General features: G+C 56.4%; 1 protein-coding gene across 1 annotated transcript; it reads right to left on the bottom strand.

The window, feature by feature from the left end:
* Nucleotides 1-560: 560 nt before the first annotated feature.
* On the bottom strand, nucleotides 561-14,683 carry WNT10A (Wnt family member 10A). Its single transcript, XM_007966316.3, has 4 exons — nucleotides 13,975-14,683; nucleotides 12,663-12,925; nucleotides 4,323-4,702; nucleotides 561-1,936 (listed from the first exon to the last, which is right to left on the bottom strand). The coding sequence occupies exons 1-4, from the start codon at nucleotides 14,085-14,087 to the stop codon at nucleotides 1,439-1,441; spliced, it is 1,254 nt and encodes a 417-aa protein (XP_007964507.1). The 5' UTR covers nucleotides 14,088-14,683; the 3' UTR covers nucleotides 561-1,438.
* Between the last annotated feature and the right edge of the window lie 1,364 nt (nucleotides 14,684-16,047).

The raw sequence follows: 16,047 nt of genomic DNA, 5'->3' as shown, positions 1-16,047 counted from the left end.
AGAGACCAGAATCCAGACAGTGAGTCTCCGGGCCCTCCTCCGCCACCCTTTTCCCAGCCGCGCCTCCTGGCCCCACCTGCTCCCCGGGGCGCTGGGCTGGGCTGAGCTGGGTCTTGCCCAGGATTACTCCTCTGAGTGCCTCCTGTCTCTGCAGACAGTTGCTGCTGGGCACGGCCACTCGTCCTGGCTTGTGGCAGAGGGCTCAGGCACAAGGTGGGCGGTTAGAGCTCTGGCACCAGAGCCCTTCTCAACATCCCCACTGCTTCCAACCAGTCCAAGCCCCATCTCTGATTTAGAAGACAGTTGTTATTCCTCACTGGCTTACCAGCTGTCACCTCATCCCCCTTCAGCCTGTTCCCCATCAGCGATCCACGTGAGACTTGGACCATGACACTCCCCTGCTTAAGAATCTCGAGGTTCCCATTCCTCTTTAATAAAATCCCAACTCCTTACCTTGGCTTAGAAAGACACACGATGTGACTTTTGCCCACCCTCTGAATACTTCTCTTGCTAGTCTGTCCCTTGATTTCTTCACTGCAATCACAATGGCCCCTCTGCTGTTCCTCCAGCAGGCAGAGATCTTTCTCAGCTCACACTGTCTGCCTTCATATGGCCTCTGCCTGGAATGCCCTTACCCATACTCTTTGCATGGCTTATGGTGCAGGTCCCAGCATGGGTATCACCACTCAGAAAGGCCTTCCCTGAGGAACCGGCGGCTTTGTCTGAGGAGCCCCACTCCCCACAAATCCTCCTACACCCAGCAGCCTGCACACAGCATTGTCTGAAATGACCTTGTTTGTATATTTACTTGTTTATTGCCCATGCCTCCCCCCAGCAAGAATGTAACCTCCAAGAGGACAAGTGCTGTGTCTGACTTACGTCTGTGGCCCCAGTGCCTCACACTGCCACCCCCACGCCCCCCAGAGTGCCGCAAAGAGAGTGCAAAATAAATATTTGTTAAATGAATGATGAGGGGAATGGTGGGGGAGGGTGTCTGGGTCGTTTATGGAATTACTTCAGCTCAGTTATGTCTATTTCTTTTTTTTAATCCTCCTCTCTCTGCCCATCAGCTTCTATTCATTCCCTACCTCCCATCTCCAGGGAAGGGGTGAAAGGATGGAGACAGACTGAGGGGTTGCCTGGCTGACGCTTGTTTTAGTGTATGGGGCAAACCCCAGCCCAACTGAACTGTCTGGGCTTGGGGGAGGCAGGAAGAACCCAGTAAGTCCTAGAGCCCACAGAAGTGAGTGGTGGGGTTCAGACAGGCCTGGACTGTCCAGCGATCACAGACCTCAGAGCTGAGAGGTTCCTGTAAGATCATGTGGTCCAATCTCCTCTCCCAAGAGCCAAGGCTATGCTGCCTTGCCAAGGCCGTAAGCCTCAGAGGGCCAGGCTCCAGGAGGGGACTTCGTTCAGGACCCAGGGGACCCCGGGCCGCTCACTTGCAGACGCTGACCCACTCGGTGATGCGGCACTCTTCGCAGACCACGAAGCAGCACCAGTGGAAGCGGCAGTGGCAGCGCTCGCTGCGCGTCTGGCGCAGGATGTTGTGGCCGCGGCCGCAGCACATGCTGCCGCAGCCATCCGAGCCCGCGCTGCTCTTGTTGCACAGGCGGCCCACGGTGCCCGCCGAGTCCAAGCGCGGCTCGCGCTCGCAGAAGTCGGGTGACTTTTCGAAGTAGACCAGGTCGGCGGGGCTGGCCCGGCGGCGCGGCCCGGGAGCGCCGGGAGCCGGCGAGGGTACCCCCGCTGGGCCCGGCTCCAGCTGGCCGCCGTTGCGGTTGTGTGGCCGGATGAGCGTGGCGCGGTGGAAGCGGCTGCGCAGCAGCGCCCCCACGGTGCGGAACTCGGGCGTCACCTGCCAGCACGTCTTGAGCTGGCAGCTGCCTGACGTGCCGTGGCACTTGCACTTCCGCCGCATGTTCTCCATCACTGCCTGCGGAGGGAGGCACCGTGAGGGGTGACATCGGCGCCCAGCCCCACTGCCCTCCTCCCGGCCCTGAGTCTGGCCTGCTTCTGAAACCCACTCCCATTATACAGAGGCAAACGCTGAGGCCCCGAGCGAGGGTCCCACAACCAGACAGTCAGAAAAACTTCTGTACCTGCTCTTCTGCCTCTGCCTCTCCTACCCACCTCCCACCAGGCCAGGCCCCGGGGGAATTCCCACCTTCCGGCTCCCCTCCTCTCCTGCCCGCCTTTCCAGCAGCTGCAGGGGGCCCTTGGGGCTGGAGGCTCTTGCTTCCTGAAGGGGGATCCCAAATCGGCAGGGAAATTCCCTCTCCTGCCACCCCTGGGGTAGGGGCCAGGAGCAGGAGGGTGCTGGCCCCGTCGTATCTCGCTCCAGGTTGCGTGTGTGTGTGTGTGTGTGTGTGTGTGTTGGGGTGGTGGGGTGGGGGGCGGTGTTCAGTGAGTTTGAGAAAGCCTTGGTCCCCCTCTCAGTGCTTCCCCTTCCCGTTCCCCCTACATCTCTTTGTAGAGAGCCAAAGGAGGGGCACAAGTGCTGGGGAGACTGCCCCCCCCCACGATTATGCTGCCTGGCACTCATTCTGCACTATGCTGAGACCCATGGTTCCTCCTAGGAAAAGTCAGCGCCACCAGCGGCCAAAGCTCTACCTGAATATAGAAAGGAACCAGAGAGCCAGGCTCTACAGCCCAGTGAAAGTGGAGAAGCCCTCAGGCCTCCAAGGGAGGTGGTTATGGGAATGAAACCTAGCCACCCCCAACCCAGCTCACAACCTGCTCTAGAGTCTCCTCACTAAGAACCTTTTGACATTTTCACCAGAAACCCCATAAGAAGTTGGCCACATCCCCTTCTTTCCCTCAGTCTACTCCGAAAACACACTCTGAGACAGGGACAGCAATGATCCAGGGCCCTTAAACTTGGGCAGTAGGGCCATAAGAGAGGGTGCCTTCCCCTCGAGGTCTGAAAGGGCTTCTCAGTGTGCATGTGCAGCCTGTGCTGTCAGCACCACGTGGGAACCAGCCCAGTGTCTCCCCAGGCCAACAGCTCCAGAACATCTGCTTCCCACGGGCAGCAGCCATTAATTAACCAGTTTAACGAGGAGGAGGCACCGTTGGTATGGGCTGGGATGGCGGTGAAGCTTGGGAAAAGAGCTGTACAAGGCAGGCTGGGTGGGAGCTGGACATGACCCAAGGGTAAGTGTGCCTCAGTTTACCCCGCCTCTAAGTGAGGATGGGAATTGCTGAATCAGCTTGGAGTCTTTGTGCAGGAAGATGACCCATCGTGGGCTAAGAGGCCAAGAGAAAGGAGAGTGAGATGGAGAAGGTGCCAGCCAGAGTGAGAGGAAGCCAGGAAAAAGGCCTCAACAGGCTGGGCAGAGTCAAGAGAAGGGATGATGGAGGTGGAATGTTCAGGAAAGGACAGTGCTGAGCTACCATGAGAGCCAACAGGGCATCAGAGTGCAGATTCAACGCTGTAGAACAAAAGAGCACAGGCTCAGAGGTCAACTTCCTGGGGATGAATCCTGCCTGGACCACCTTCTCACTAGTTGCATCATTTTGAGTAAGCTTCTTGGTCAATCCGTGCCTCAGTTTCCATATCTCAACATAAGGTTAATAACAGTGCCCACCTCATAGGTAGTTGTAAGGATTAAATAGGTTAATATGTAGGAAAGTGCTCAAGACAGTGCCTAACACATAGTAAGCAATCGATAAATGCAACCTATTACCCCTTTCCTGTCTTCTACTTTTTTATGTATGTGTGTATGTATTTATTTTTAATGAATGACCTTTGAGGTAGTAGGAGCATTTGAGGACAGAGGATAAAGGAGGAAGGCACCGTAACACAGTTCCCCAGTGACCCCTAGGAACTTCACTTACACCCCTTACTTTGCAGGAATCCCTCATTCTAGACTGCACAGAAAGGCTGGGAGAGATCACCGGATCATGGAACATTAGCATTGTGGGGAACCTTAGGGATGATCTAGTTCAACCTTCTCACTCCACAGGGGAGGAGTCAGATGGCAGTGCCAGGCCTAGACTCCTGCAATCCTGACTGCACCCCTGTCCTTTCTCCTGGGTGATCTCCCGAGGAAGTAGGAGGAGCAGGTTGCTCAGCAGGTGGTATGCTGATCCAGGGCAACAGGGCTTGTTTCAGCCTTGTATCCCCAGGCCTAGTCCAGTGCCTGGTGCACAGGGCATACTCAGTGCATGCTTGTTGAATGAGTTAGACAGGGTCAATGAGAAGATTGCCAAGGTGTGACGTGCGGGAGCAATGTGGTCCTCAGAGGAGAGATAGGCCTGGGCAAGGGGTAGGCCCTAGGCAAAGGGATTTGAAGCAGACCTGGGTGTGGGGCTCTCACCTGCCTCCCAACTCGGTTGTTGTGAAGCCTCATTCTTGCGTGGATGTCTCTGTGAGGCTCCCGGGAGTCCAGAAAGTCCTTAGAGAAGCGCTCCCCGAAGCCCATGTCGGGGCTGCAGCCGCCCCACTCCCAGGAGTCCTGCAGGCCTGGGCTGGCTGTGGGCAGGGCTGGGTGTTCCGGGACCCCATGGCTCAGGCCCTTACCACGCTGCAGTGCGTCCAGTTGTAGGCGGTGCAGCTTCCTACGGAAGGCCTCCTCATCCCCTCGCCGGGACGCGTCGCAGCCACAGGCCTTTAGTTTGCCCAGGGCACACGCATTGGACACGGCATGTACAACACCAGCTGCCGCGATGGCGTAGGCAAAAGCGCTCTCTCGGAAACCTGTGGTTAAAGACCCAGAATACATGGACTCTGGAGGGGCCTCGACACCCCATTCTCCAGCCCACCCTTCTCATCATCCCAAGAAGAAACTGAAGCCCAGTATGTAGGAGACAGTGTGTGTTGTTAGATGGGGCTCAGTATGCAAGGACAGTATGCAAGCCCAGTATGCAAGGACACAGAGTCAAAGAATGGCAGCAATCACGCCAGAAGCCAGTTCTTCTGCACACAGAACCTGGTGGGGTGGGAGGGAAGCTTCCCAATAGCCCTCTGCTTTTTGTACGCCCTTCTCCTGTTCTTTAACATCACCTTTAGTAAACTCAGAATTTGTGTGTCTACATCTCTACTGTAGGGCAGAAAGTATCTGCTAAACACATTCTTTTTACAATCAGGGACTTAATCTATTACCTTTCACGGTGGTATCTGCAATTTTAAAATAAGCCCACAGAATGAGGGCAATGTTTAACCTAAAGAATTCATTGCCAGTGATGTTGCTGGTGGGAATGTAAACTAGTACAACCACTATGGAAAACAGTGTGGAGATTCCTCAAAGAACTAAAAGTAAAACTACCATTTGATCCAGCAATCCCACTACTGGGTATCTACCCAGAGGAAAAGAAGTCATTATATGAAAAAGATACTTGCACACGCATGTTTATAGCAGCACAATTTGTAATTGCAAAAACATGGTACCAGCCCCAATGCCCATCAACCAACAAGTAGATAAAGAAATTGCGGTATACATATGTCACAGAATACTCCTCAGCCATAAAAAGGAACAAAACAATGGCATTCACAGCAACCTGGATGGAATTTGAGACTATTATTCTAAGTGAAGTAACTCAGGAATGGAAAACCAAATATCGTATGTTCTCACTTATAAGTGGAAACTAAGCTATGAGGTTGCAAAGGCATAAGAATGACACAATGGACTTCGGGGACTCGGGGAAAGGGTGGGTATGAGGTGAGAGATCAAAGACTACACATTAGGTACAGTGTACACTGCTCAGGTGATGGGTGCACCAAAATCTCAGAAATCACCACTAAATAACTTATTCATGTAACCAAACACAACCTGTTTCCCAAAAACCTATTTAAATAAATAAATAAATAAATAAAATGATATTTCATAAAATAAGATGTACACAATTTTGGGGAAAAAAAGAATAAATTGTCGATGATGAAATTCCAGGCCTGAGGAGATGTCAATGGGCAGCAGGGTAAGTCAGAAGAGACGGTCAGCTCCTAATGCTCCCTGCCCCAAGATAGCCTGATGGGTGCATGCCCATCTTAGGCACAGCATAGGACCTTCCCTAATGACCAGACTCCAGAGGCAAAGAAATGGGTCACCAGGGCTTCCCCTTCCTTGTCCACAGGACATCCCTGAAAGCCACTCAGAAATGGGTGCTATCCAGCCACCTTGCCTGTGATCCATCCAGGTCAGCTGAAGAGGCTGTTGGAGGGATGCTAGAGGGAAGCCCAGGGTCCTGCATGGGGTCTGGCATGTAGCAGTGTTGAACATGGAGAAGGAAGGGCAAGCTGAGGCAGATACCTTCCACCAGATGTTCAGGAGGCACAGACTCTCCCTGACCAAGCCACTCTTGGGGGCTGCAGTTGGGCCGGCCTGCCCACTGGCTTGTCCACAATGCCTTCCTTCTTGGTGCTCCAACCTGAGCCTTTCTCTGGGAACACCTGGACCTGTGGCAGGGGGAGGCCTACTTGCAAAGGAGGGTCGCATTATCAGACATGCAGGCTATCTTTTGCTTATTCTGCATCTGAGAATGGACCAGCTAGGAACAAGTACTGGTACAAGTCTCCGACCAGCCTCCGCACACCAGAGAGCGGGCAGGCAGCAAGAGAAGCCAGAGGCCTAGGCCAATCCACCTTAATCCTCACCTGCTGCATCACAGAGCCCTGTCCTCCCCTTCCTGCCAAAAACACAAACAAACAAAAAAACAAAAAACAAACAGAAAGGCCGGGCGCGGTGGCTCAAGCCTGTAATCCCAGCACTTTGGGAGGCCGAGATGGGCGGATCATGAGGTTAGTAGATGGAGACCATTCTGGCTAACGCGGTGAAACCCCGTCTCTACTAAAAAAAAAAATACAAAAAACTAGCCGGGGGCAAGGTGGCGGGTGCCTGTAGTCCCAGCTACTTGGGAGGCTGAGGCAGGAGAATGGCGCAAACCCGGGAGGCGGAGCTTGCAGTGAGCTGAGATCCGGCCACTGCCCTCCAGCCTGGGCGACAGAGCGAGACTCCATCTCAAAAACAAAACAAAACAAAACAAAACAAAACAGGAAAACAAAACAAAAAACAGAAAGAAATACAACAAGCTGTTTAGTAGTTAAGAACTGATTCCTGAAACCAGTTTGCTTCAAATCTTGGCTCTTCCACTTACTAGCTGCTAATAGCTATGTGACCTTGGCCAAGTGACTTAACCTCCTTATGCCTCAGTTTCCTTATCTGTAAAATAGTGCTATTATCTGCCTCATTGTTGTTCCAAGAATTAAATGAATTGGTAAATTTAAAGTGCTTAGAATAGTGCCTTATTAATTGAGGAAGTGTTACTCCAACATTAGCTATTACTTAGAAGTTCTTTCTCCTACCTGACCTCACTCAATCCGGCTGCATCTTTTGGGTCATTGTTTTTTGTTTCACCCTGATCAGGGACAAAGCCCAGCAGCTCATGACCCATTTTAGAACAGGTCACTTGGACCACCAGATGCCTGTGAAGCAGACTGTCTCTCTCTCTTTCCAGCTTATGGCATCTCAGTACATTTTTCCATAAGGAATTCAGCTATGAGCAGAGAAGAGGGGTTGGGGATGGGGCTGGAACCTTCTATGGGGATACTGGGAATTAGCAGGAGATGCAGAGGAGTAGAAACTGCCCTGGGGAAGTGGAACCTAAGGAGAAGGAAGATGGAACCAAGCTCCTGGGAAGCACACCCTGCGTTTATCCCTTGCCTTTTATCTGTGGAACTCCGAGCACTTCTCTTATTGCTGGGGAGTCATCAGCCTGCTCCTAGGACACATGGCAATACTCAGACCTCCAGAGGCAGCCCAGGCCTCAGAAATCACCTCCACACAGACACTGCCACCACTACCAAACACACACACATTATGCAAAGGAGAAAACACAGGTCACAGGGGCTATGGAGCTGCATCCAGACCCACCTCTCCCAGCTCCCAGGTCTGGCATCTTTCTATTGTAGGACATGTGACTCCATGGGAGTCCTGCTGCTGAGAAAGAAACCCAGGTAGCTCAGTTTCTAGTTCCTATCACCTTGTGTGTGCATGGCACCAGGAAAGAGGATGAGGTTGGTCCAGGGAGGTGTGCAGGGCCGACCACCATCTTCTAGGACCTGTCACATTTAAGGGTAAGCCTGGGGAAATCTGGAGAAATGTGCCCCACCGCTGCAGAGAACACCCCTACCCTGTGCAGCTAAAGACACCTTCCCTACACCACCCTTTGGCCTCTGACAGCTGTCATAGCCACGTGCAGAGGTGACAAGGCAGGGCCTGTGTGGCCACCCACTGCTGCAAGTATCCAGGCCTCATAGAAGTCCAGCCCACTGGGTCTGCCCCCAGCTCCTGTTCAGGGCCCCAGTTTCGGTTCTGGCCCCAACTGTCTGGGGCAGACACAGGCACTGTGCCATCTGGCCAGCTGGAGGGGGAGCGGGTGGGGCCATGGCCAGCTGGGCTGCCCGGAGCAGGGAGAGGGGGGCTCATTAAGACACACAATTAGCCGCCCTGCCTTTGATCTGGGACAGGGACTGCCAGCATCTAAGTGGAGTCAGCTGCTGCTACAGGCCACAGCAGCCAACGGCTGGGAAGGGGCTGGGGGAGGAGGTTTGGAGGGCAGGGGAGGGTGGAGGAGAGAGGATTCAGGAGCCAATGGAAACTAGAAGGGGTTAGAGAAGCTTGAGCCCTACCCATTCAAGTCAAAGAGGGAGGGAAGGGGAGAGGTCTGGTCTCCATTCTCTCCAGCAAATAATCTGCGCATTGCTCATGTGCCTGGGCAGAGAGAGAGAGACTAGTGTGCATGTGGGAACACTTAGGCGTGACACTGAATGGAGCCACACATATGCAAAAACAGGAGTAGGTGTTTGGTGTGTGTGTGTGTGTGTGTGTGTGTGTGTACGCACATATGCATGTCAGTTTCATTTCTTGGCATGCTCTTCCATTGCACCAGCTCACCTCTCTGGGTGCACAGTGGGACTTCATGTTGGCCTTGCAACTTGGGAGATAGTATAAAAGGGGATTGGGTGCAAACTTTAAAGTCAGCTGGCCTGCATTTGACTCCTAGCTCTATGGCTCACTTTCAAGCTGTGTGACTAACGGCAAGTTACCCAGCTTCCCTTAGCTTCATTTGTAAAATGATACTAATGATAGGACCTACAATATGGGGACTGTTTGGGGGTCCTAAAGCACGGATAAAATGCGGTAGAGCGGTGCCCACACAGCAGGTGCTTAGTATATGTTGGCTAATTAATTGGGTATCATTAGAATAATAGAACCTTAAGTGATCCTGGGATATGAGTGCCCATGCCTTGGTTTCCCCATCTGAGCACCACCCCAATCCCTGGAGGCCTAGGCATAAAACCAAGAGGATAAATGTAAAAAGGAGGTGGGAGAAAAATGAGCCAGGGCCATGGAGAGCAGAGCCTGGAAACCCACGCTGCTGGCTTCCCCTGGGCTGGGAGCATGGCTTCAGGGCCTCATGCCCTCTCTTTCCATCCGTTCCAAATGGGTCTGGGCCTTAGGGAAGACAGTACCTAAACTGTGTGGGAGCTCCCAGGGCCTGCTGTGTGAATCTACTACATTTCCCTCCATCAAACCTCTCCCTGACCTCTCCTCCTCTCTCACTCCAGGGCTGAGCCCAGCTCCCAGCTGCCCCCTCCTCAAATTTCCCTCCAGTCCTCGTGTCCACAGTGAGGGAAGGGGTTCTCTGTTCCTCACAATGATCCACTCCCCTCTACCAGATGTTCTGCCCAGTACCCAGCCCAGGAACCAACCATCTAGATTCTTAGCACGCAAAGCTGGGGCTACCAGTGCCATTGGCACTAAGGTCATTGCTGCTCCTGAACTAGGTGAAGCAGCCAGCATGGACTTGGGGCCCTCCCACAGGTTTTTCTGACCCTCTCTCTTGCTACCGGAGGCCCCTGTCCCTGTCCCCCGTGGCCTAGGCTCCAGCACCCCTTCATCCCCTCTGCTTGGCTGGGCAAAGCCCTACTGCATCCCTCGCCTTCCCAGGTTTGTCCACTTCACATGCTCAAGCCCTCTTCCCCCTCCCTCTATCAAAACTCCATCCCTCCAGCCCAGCTCATCTCAGGGAAGATGTCAGGACAATTCAATGATAGTAACAGCATTAAAGAAGGCCCAAGGGACCCAGGACCCCAACCCAAGCAGTGTCTGAAGTTTAAACATGGCAGAATCCACATTTAAGAGGATCCTAACCCATTGATAACATGGGTCAGAAAAGGCATCAGCACCCAGACATTCCACTTGGAGGAAACGGAGGTCACCTGACCCACACAATGGGCAATGTGTAACTTGGAAAGAAAGGAGATTCCTGGTGGAAGGAAGTAGACCAGGGCTGGTTGACACCGTGGGTGGCTTCATGGGATTCCAATTTAGCTAGTCCTCCAGAAGATGGGCCAAGATGGACTGAGAAATGACTGCCCCCAGGAGGATGAACCTGCAGGTGGAGTCAGGGGTGCAGTGGTGGCCAGTGGAGGAGAGGAATGGCAGATTTATTTCCAGAAGCCCAGAGTCCCTTCTGAGAAGCAAGAGGTAGAAATGAGGTGTGAGGTGTAGCAATGAGGGGCGTTGATGGGGAGCTGGGGAGCGGAAACCACAGAGGTAGGCCAGTGTCCTGAGGCCCAGGGAAAGTGCCCAGCCCCGCTACTGCGGCTGGAGCCGGGCAGCCACTGTCCCACTCCCTCCCCATGCTGAGCGCCTCCCTGCCCTGGCTAGCCCCGGCAAGTCGTCCCTCTCCAGCCCTAACCTCCTCCCTCCACCCGTCCCCCCAGCTCACCTCGCGCTTATTAAACTGCAGGTGAACCCGGGAGCGCCTGGCACCCGGCCAGCCCTGCGCTGTTCTGCCGCTCTGAACTCTCCCCCAGGCTTCAAAGACCCCAAGGTCCTCCAGCAGGCCGCGCGGGCCTGACCCAGCGAGGCTCTCAGGGCACCAGGGTTCACTGGGTCTAGAGGGAACAGGAGGACAGAGGGGATACCAAGGCCGAGGAGAGGGATGCGGAGCTTGCCTTGCCTCACCCGAAGATGCAGAAGTTAGAACCTCCGCGCCTACCCCGGTCCCCAGCGGGCAGAAACCAAAGCCAGGGCTACGGAGTCCTCATGGGGTACCCGAGGGCCCCGGAGGGAAACGCGGCTGCGGAGAGCGCGGGCGACCTAGAAACCAGAGGGTAGGAACCGGCGCGCGGCGGCGGTGAGCGCCGGCCCAGCCCAACCGGGGCATGAATGGTGCCGAGGCCAGTCACTTCGTGTCGGCGCGCGGGCGGCGGGACAGGAGGAGAGTGAGGCCCGAGCTGGGCAGGACCCGGGGGTCCCGGGCAGCCGCTCCTGGACGGCTGGAGGGGCGGGAGGGGGCGGGAGCGCGGAGCAGGGCGGTGGGCGCCCTCTGAGAGCCGCGCGGCTGGGGCCGGGAGCCGTCTGCCGCGGCCCGCGGGGATTAGTTCGCGGCTGCATGCCGCCACACGCGTCGGGCTGGGCTCGGCCGGGTAGAAACAGCGCCCGGGGCGCGCGGGGGAGGGAGGAGGGAGCGCGCGGGGGCGGGGCGGGGCGGGGCGGGGCGGGCGGCCTGGGGCTCGGCTGGTGGAGGCTGGGGTGGCCCCTGACTTGGGGGCCCAAGAGATGCAAGCAGGGGCCCTGATGAAAAGGGAACGGCCTCGGCTTTCTGAGTTTTCCGAATTTGAGGTATAGCCTGACTCCCCAAGAAGCCTCAAGACCCAAGGTTATAAGGTGTATGCGTACCTCTCCTACTCCACCTCCACTGAAAATTGGACAAGACCTAAGAAGCTAGGGCTACGGGGTGCCCACAATGTCCCACACAAGCCACTGAGAGGGGAGATAGATACCCAACTAGGCCCATCCCAGAGGCAGGGCCCCCATCCTTCCCAAAAGATCTGAGTAAAGACCTGAGATACCAGGCCAGGAGGTGGGTGTGAGGCAGAAGTGAGTGACAAAACCTCCTGCCATCCCCAGCCCAAGCCACTCTGGTATTGTCAGGGTGGGTCACCCAGAAGTCGGGGAGGGAGGACAGGGAATGGGCTGCGGCTCCTCTGAGCTGTGAGGGGAAGAGGAGTTGACAGGCCTACCAGGCCTGCTGGCAGGAGCCACTACACACAGGCACACACACACCCAGCACCTCTGATTCAGAGAGGGTTTTCCAGAGGCAGCAGGGATGACACACAGGCTGGTGGTATCCCCCGCCGGGAAGAGCTTCTGCAGTAGGGCAGACTTTTTACCTGTCCAGGCTGCCTCCACCTGCACGATTGGAAAAATTCCTCAACCCCTCCTCATGCTGATTCTGAGTTCGTCCTCATGGGCTCCCCATCCTAAATGTGGTTTTCTAAGTAGAGGGTAAGTAGAGGCAAGCGACAAGTACAGATATTTCCTGGGTTTGAGATATGCAGTGTCAGTGATAGGGCAGGATGACCCAGGAGTCTAGTTCTCAGGCATGGAACCTGCCACTCTCAGCCTAAACAGCCCAGTCTGGAGACAAATTTGCCCCATTTCTCTGTCCCCATGGCCTGAGACCAGAAAGAGGAAGGAAAGCAGCACGGCCAGCAGATGGGCATGTGGGGATGGGAGGATGCCAGCTTGAGGCAGTGGGTTAGAAACGGCTGGGAATAGATTCTGAGGTGGAGATGCTGGATGGGGCAGGCAGGGGCAGGGGTGAGGGGTGAGGGGTGAGGGGCAGGGGCAGGGGTGAGGGGCAGCTACCTCTGCTGAAGATGGGACTTTCATAGGGGATCTTGTTGCGAGTCTCCAGGCTTGAGCAGTTCCAGCGCTGGTCCCTGAATTGGTGTTGGCATTCGTGGATAGCGATCTGGATGCCCTGTATGGCTGAGGCAGCCACATCAGGGTGACGCACACACACCTCCATCTGCCGCCGGCTCAGGCCTGGCAATGTTAGGCACACTGTGTTGGCATTGAGCACAGGCTCCGGGGGGAGGCGGAGGTCCAGAATGTCATTGGGTGCTGACCTGCAGACATGTGGGGTGGAGTGGGTATGTGTTTTGGGGGGACCAGGAGAGCCCCATCTAACAACACACACTCTGTCCCAAAGGCCATAATCACTCCCTCTTCCAACCTCTGCTTCTGAAGGTTGGGCCCATCAGTGCACTCCTCCACATTCCTGTTTCCTTGACCTCCTCACAATCATCCTGCTCAATGCGACTCACTCAGCTAGCTGCACACCCACACAGGTAAACGTGCAAATGCACACACATCCACCATGCTGTGGCCACAGTATTTCCTATGCACATTCCTAGGCATAGATGCCCATACACACAGGGTTCCCCAAGAGCCCACTCCCACAGATATGTTTCAGTCACATTCACACAGACACACCTCTGCACACATTGTGGTAGACACACAAACCCAACCCCAGCACACTTACACACTTGCACACTTCATCATAGTTACAAACACACACACAAAGACACTCCCATTTACACATGTGTTCATCTTAACATACATTGACCCATGAGCTTACACATGCACACATGGGCACATACAGAAACTGCTGTTTACCAACACAGTTTGCTGGGATCCTGAGCTCGATTGAAAACGCACACACACACACACACACACACACACAGCTCTTGCAGCTGCAGTCTCTCACTGATCCCACCTGGGCTACCCTCTTCCCGCCTTCCAACCCCTGCCGCTACCTGGGGCTGAGCTGCAGGAAGGAGTGAGGCAGCTTGGGCTTACTCCTGGGGTGGGGGTGCATTCCCCCAACAGGGCAGGAACTCCAGACTGGCACTTGCTCCCCCACACACACACCTCCCCTCCTAGTTGCCATCATACTCCTGGGCACTGCCTTGTCTCCCTGGACTGCCCATATCCTGTCACCAGTCCAACCCCCTCCTATGAGGGAGCTCACTGCCTTTGGTTGGGCACTAGCACTTTCCTATGACCCTGTCCCTCCCTTCTTCCAGGGTCCTCTACCCCAGCAAGAGCATCAGAGGCCCCTGCGGGCCCGGGGTCTCAACTCTCTAGGAGGGCGGAGCGTGAGGTGAGGGCTCACCTGGGCATGGCAGCAGCCAGCAGCAGTAGGAAGAACAGGAGCACCCAGAGCGCTGGCCGCGGCTGGGGCTGGGGTCGGAGCCGAAGCCAGGGGCGAGGGTGGGCGCTGCCCATGGCGCGCAGGCCCTGACGGGCTGGGAATGGGGGGCTCACAGCCCGGTGGGACTGGAGAGCCAGGGGCGCCGGCGCATGATCGGCGGGGGGTCGGGGCGGCTGCGACACACAACTCCGACTCGGGTCAGGGCTCCCGGAGCAGACGGCGCCCGCCTCCCCGCTCCATGGGGCAGCACCCCCGGGCACCGCCCTCGGGGGGGGCGGGGGGTGAAGAGCGGGCGAACCGGGCACCTCCTGGCACAGGGGTCCGGGGAATTTCCCGAGGCCCCCCCGCGACAACTCCCGGTGCCTCTCAAGGGTAAGGGGGGCCTGGAGGTGCAGCGGGCTGGGGACGGGAGGCTGGGGTGCCGGGGAGCCCTCCAGCGCAGCGCCGGGAGCCTGTGCTTCCGAGGGCGTGCGAGGCGGGCTGGCAGGGGCGGCGCTGTCTGTGTCGGGCCCCACTGCCTGGAGAGTAAGTGACTGTCCCGGCTCGGGGAGCTCTGCCGCCTTCCCTTTCCTCCCCCCACCCCACCATTTAGTGTCTCAGGGCTCTACCCCACGTGACGTCACGCGGCGGGGCGTGGAGGCGTGTACGAGTCCCGAGGCCACTGCGTCCGCTGGGGACTGGGGGTGGGAGCGTCCCTGCTGAGGGCAGGAAAGGGAAAGGTGTTGGGGTCTGTGCGGGCGTGCACAGGAAGAAGCCTGTGCGTGGAGCGCGCTGGGTTGTGTGGGGGATATGTGTTACCGCGAGGTGTGTGTGCCTGGCTGAGACGCAGCTGCTGGGGAGCGCCCCCACCCCACCCCAACACACACACCTGCAGGGGCTTGGGGGGAGGGGCCGGCCTCTCTGTTTCGCCTCCCCGACCAGAGGAGGGACTTCCCCCAGGCCTGCCTGGTGTTAGGCAGGTGTGGGCTCCTGCAGAGGAGTTTGGCAGCCTCTGGCTTCTACTCTCCTTTGCTGTGTGACCTTAAACAGATGCCTCCTGCTCCTGCTCACGGAGACCCCCTCTGCCCCTTTGTGAAATGCGGCTCATAGGGACCACCTCGTCTCCTCAGTGAGCCCGGGGAGGCAGCAGTGTCAGGCCCCCAGTAAATGCTTGCGTAGGAGCGCCCTGGGTGGCACGCCCTGGGAGGAGGCGTTGGAGAGCCTTTTAACCCTAGAAGTGGCCCTTGAGATAGTTTACTTAGCTCCCCTTTATTTCACAAGAAAATATCGAGGCTCAGAGAGGTCACACAGCAAATTAGCGGAAGAACTAGAACCGAACGCAGCTCTCCCAGCGCAGCAGCTGCCGCCCCAACACTGAGTGTTGCCTGCCTGCGCCCGCAGATACTCTGTCTTGTCCTGGCCCTCCCTGGCCCCACCTGCACATGGTCCTCTAGGAGCTCCCTAATACCAGCCTCCTGGCTCAGGTCTACTTCTCGCTGAGATCTCTTCCTGTCCCTCCACCCCAACTGAACACTGGGCCCCTCCTCGATATAGGGCAAGTGTGCTGGGCCCAAGCAAGGGCCTGAGAGCCAGAAGGTAGGGGAAAGGTAGCTCTGCCTTCTGTTTCTGCTGCTAGCCTGGACCCTAATAGTGGATCCTGCTCCTGCCCTGTGCCCTCGGCATCCTCCTCTGTAAAATGGGCACAAGCCTCCCACACTTTACACACATGCCCCTTTCTCTGAAGAGAGCGCCTGCTGGCTTAGGGACAAAACTATGGGAGCCTCTGGGCTCAGAGACAAAAAAGTGCCCATTCCTGGAATTGCCCATCCCTGGGGAATTGAAGGAGGTGGGGGGTGGGGCCCTCCTTGTCCCCAGACTGTCAGGTGGTGGGGGCAGCCTGAGCAACAGCAGGCTGACGGCATACTCCCCCCTCCTTTCCCCCTCATCTCTGCCGGCAGCCACCGCAGCTGTCAGGAATTAAGGGCTTGAGGCTGCTGGGGGTGGGGGTGGGGCAGTGCGGGGTGGGGAGCAGTCTGGCTGGACTGCAGGAAAACA

This window comes from Chlorocebus sabaeus, chromosome 10, assembly GCF_047675955.1.
Source record: "Chlorocebus sabaeus isolate Y175 chromosome 10, mChlSab1.0.hap1, whole genome shotgun sequence".
Classification (NCBI taxonomy): domain Eukaryota; kingdom Metazoa; phylum Chordata; class Mammalia; order Primates; family Cercopithecidae; genus Chlorocebus; species Chlorocebus sabaeus.
The sequence above is the reverse complement of the archived record's forward strand: the minus strand, read 5'-3'. Positions and strand labels throughout refer to the sequence as shown.

What these genes read in the sequence shown, in the direction of transcription:
- WNT10A (XM_007966316.3), bottom strand. Translation starts at nt 14,087, where the DNA reads ATGGGCAGCGCCCACCCTCGCCCCTGGCTTCGGCTCCGACCCCAGCCC. An exon ending in CTGGCTGCTGCCATGCCCAG is followed by an intron (nt 12,926 to 13,974) that starts GTGAGCCCTCAC and finishes ACATGTCTGCAG; the next exon opens with GTCAGCACCCAATGACATTC. An exon ending in ACAACCGAGTTGGGAGGCAG is followed by an intron (nt 1,937 to 4,322) that starts GTGAGAGCCCCA and finishes CTCCCTCCGCAG; the next exon opens with GCAGTGATGGAGAACATGCG.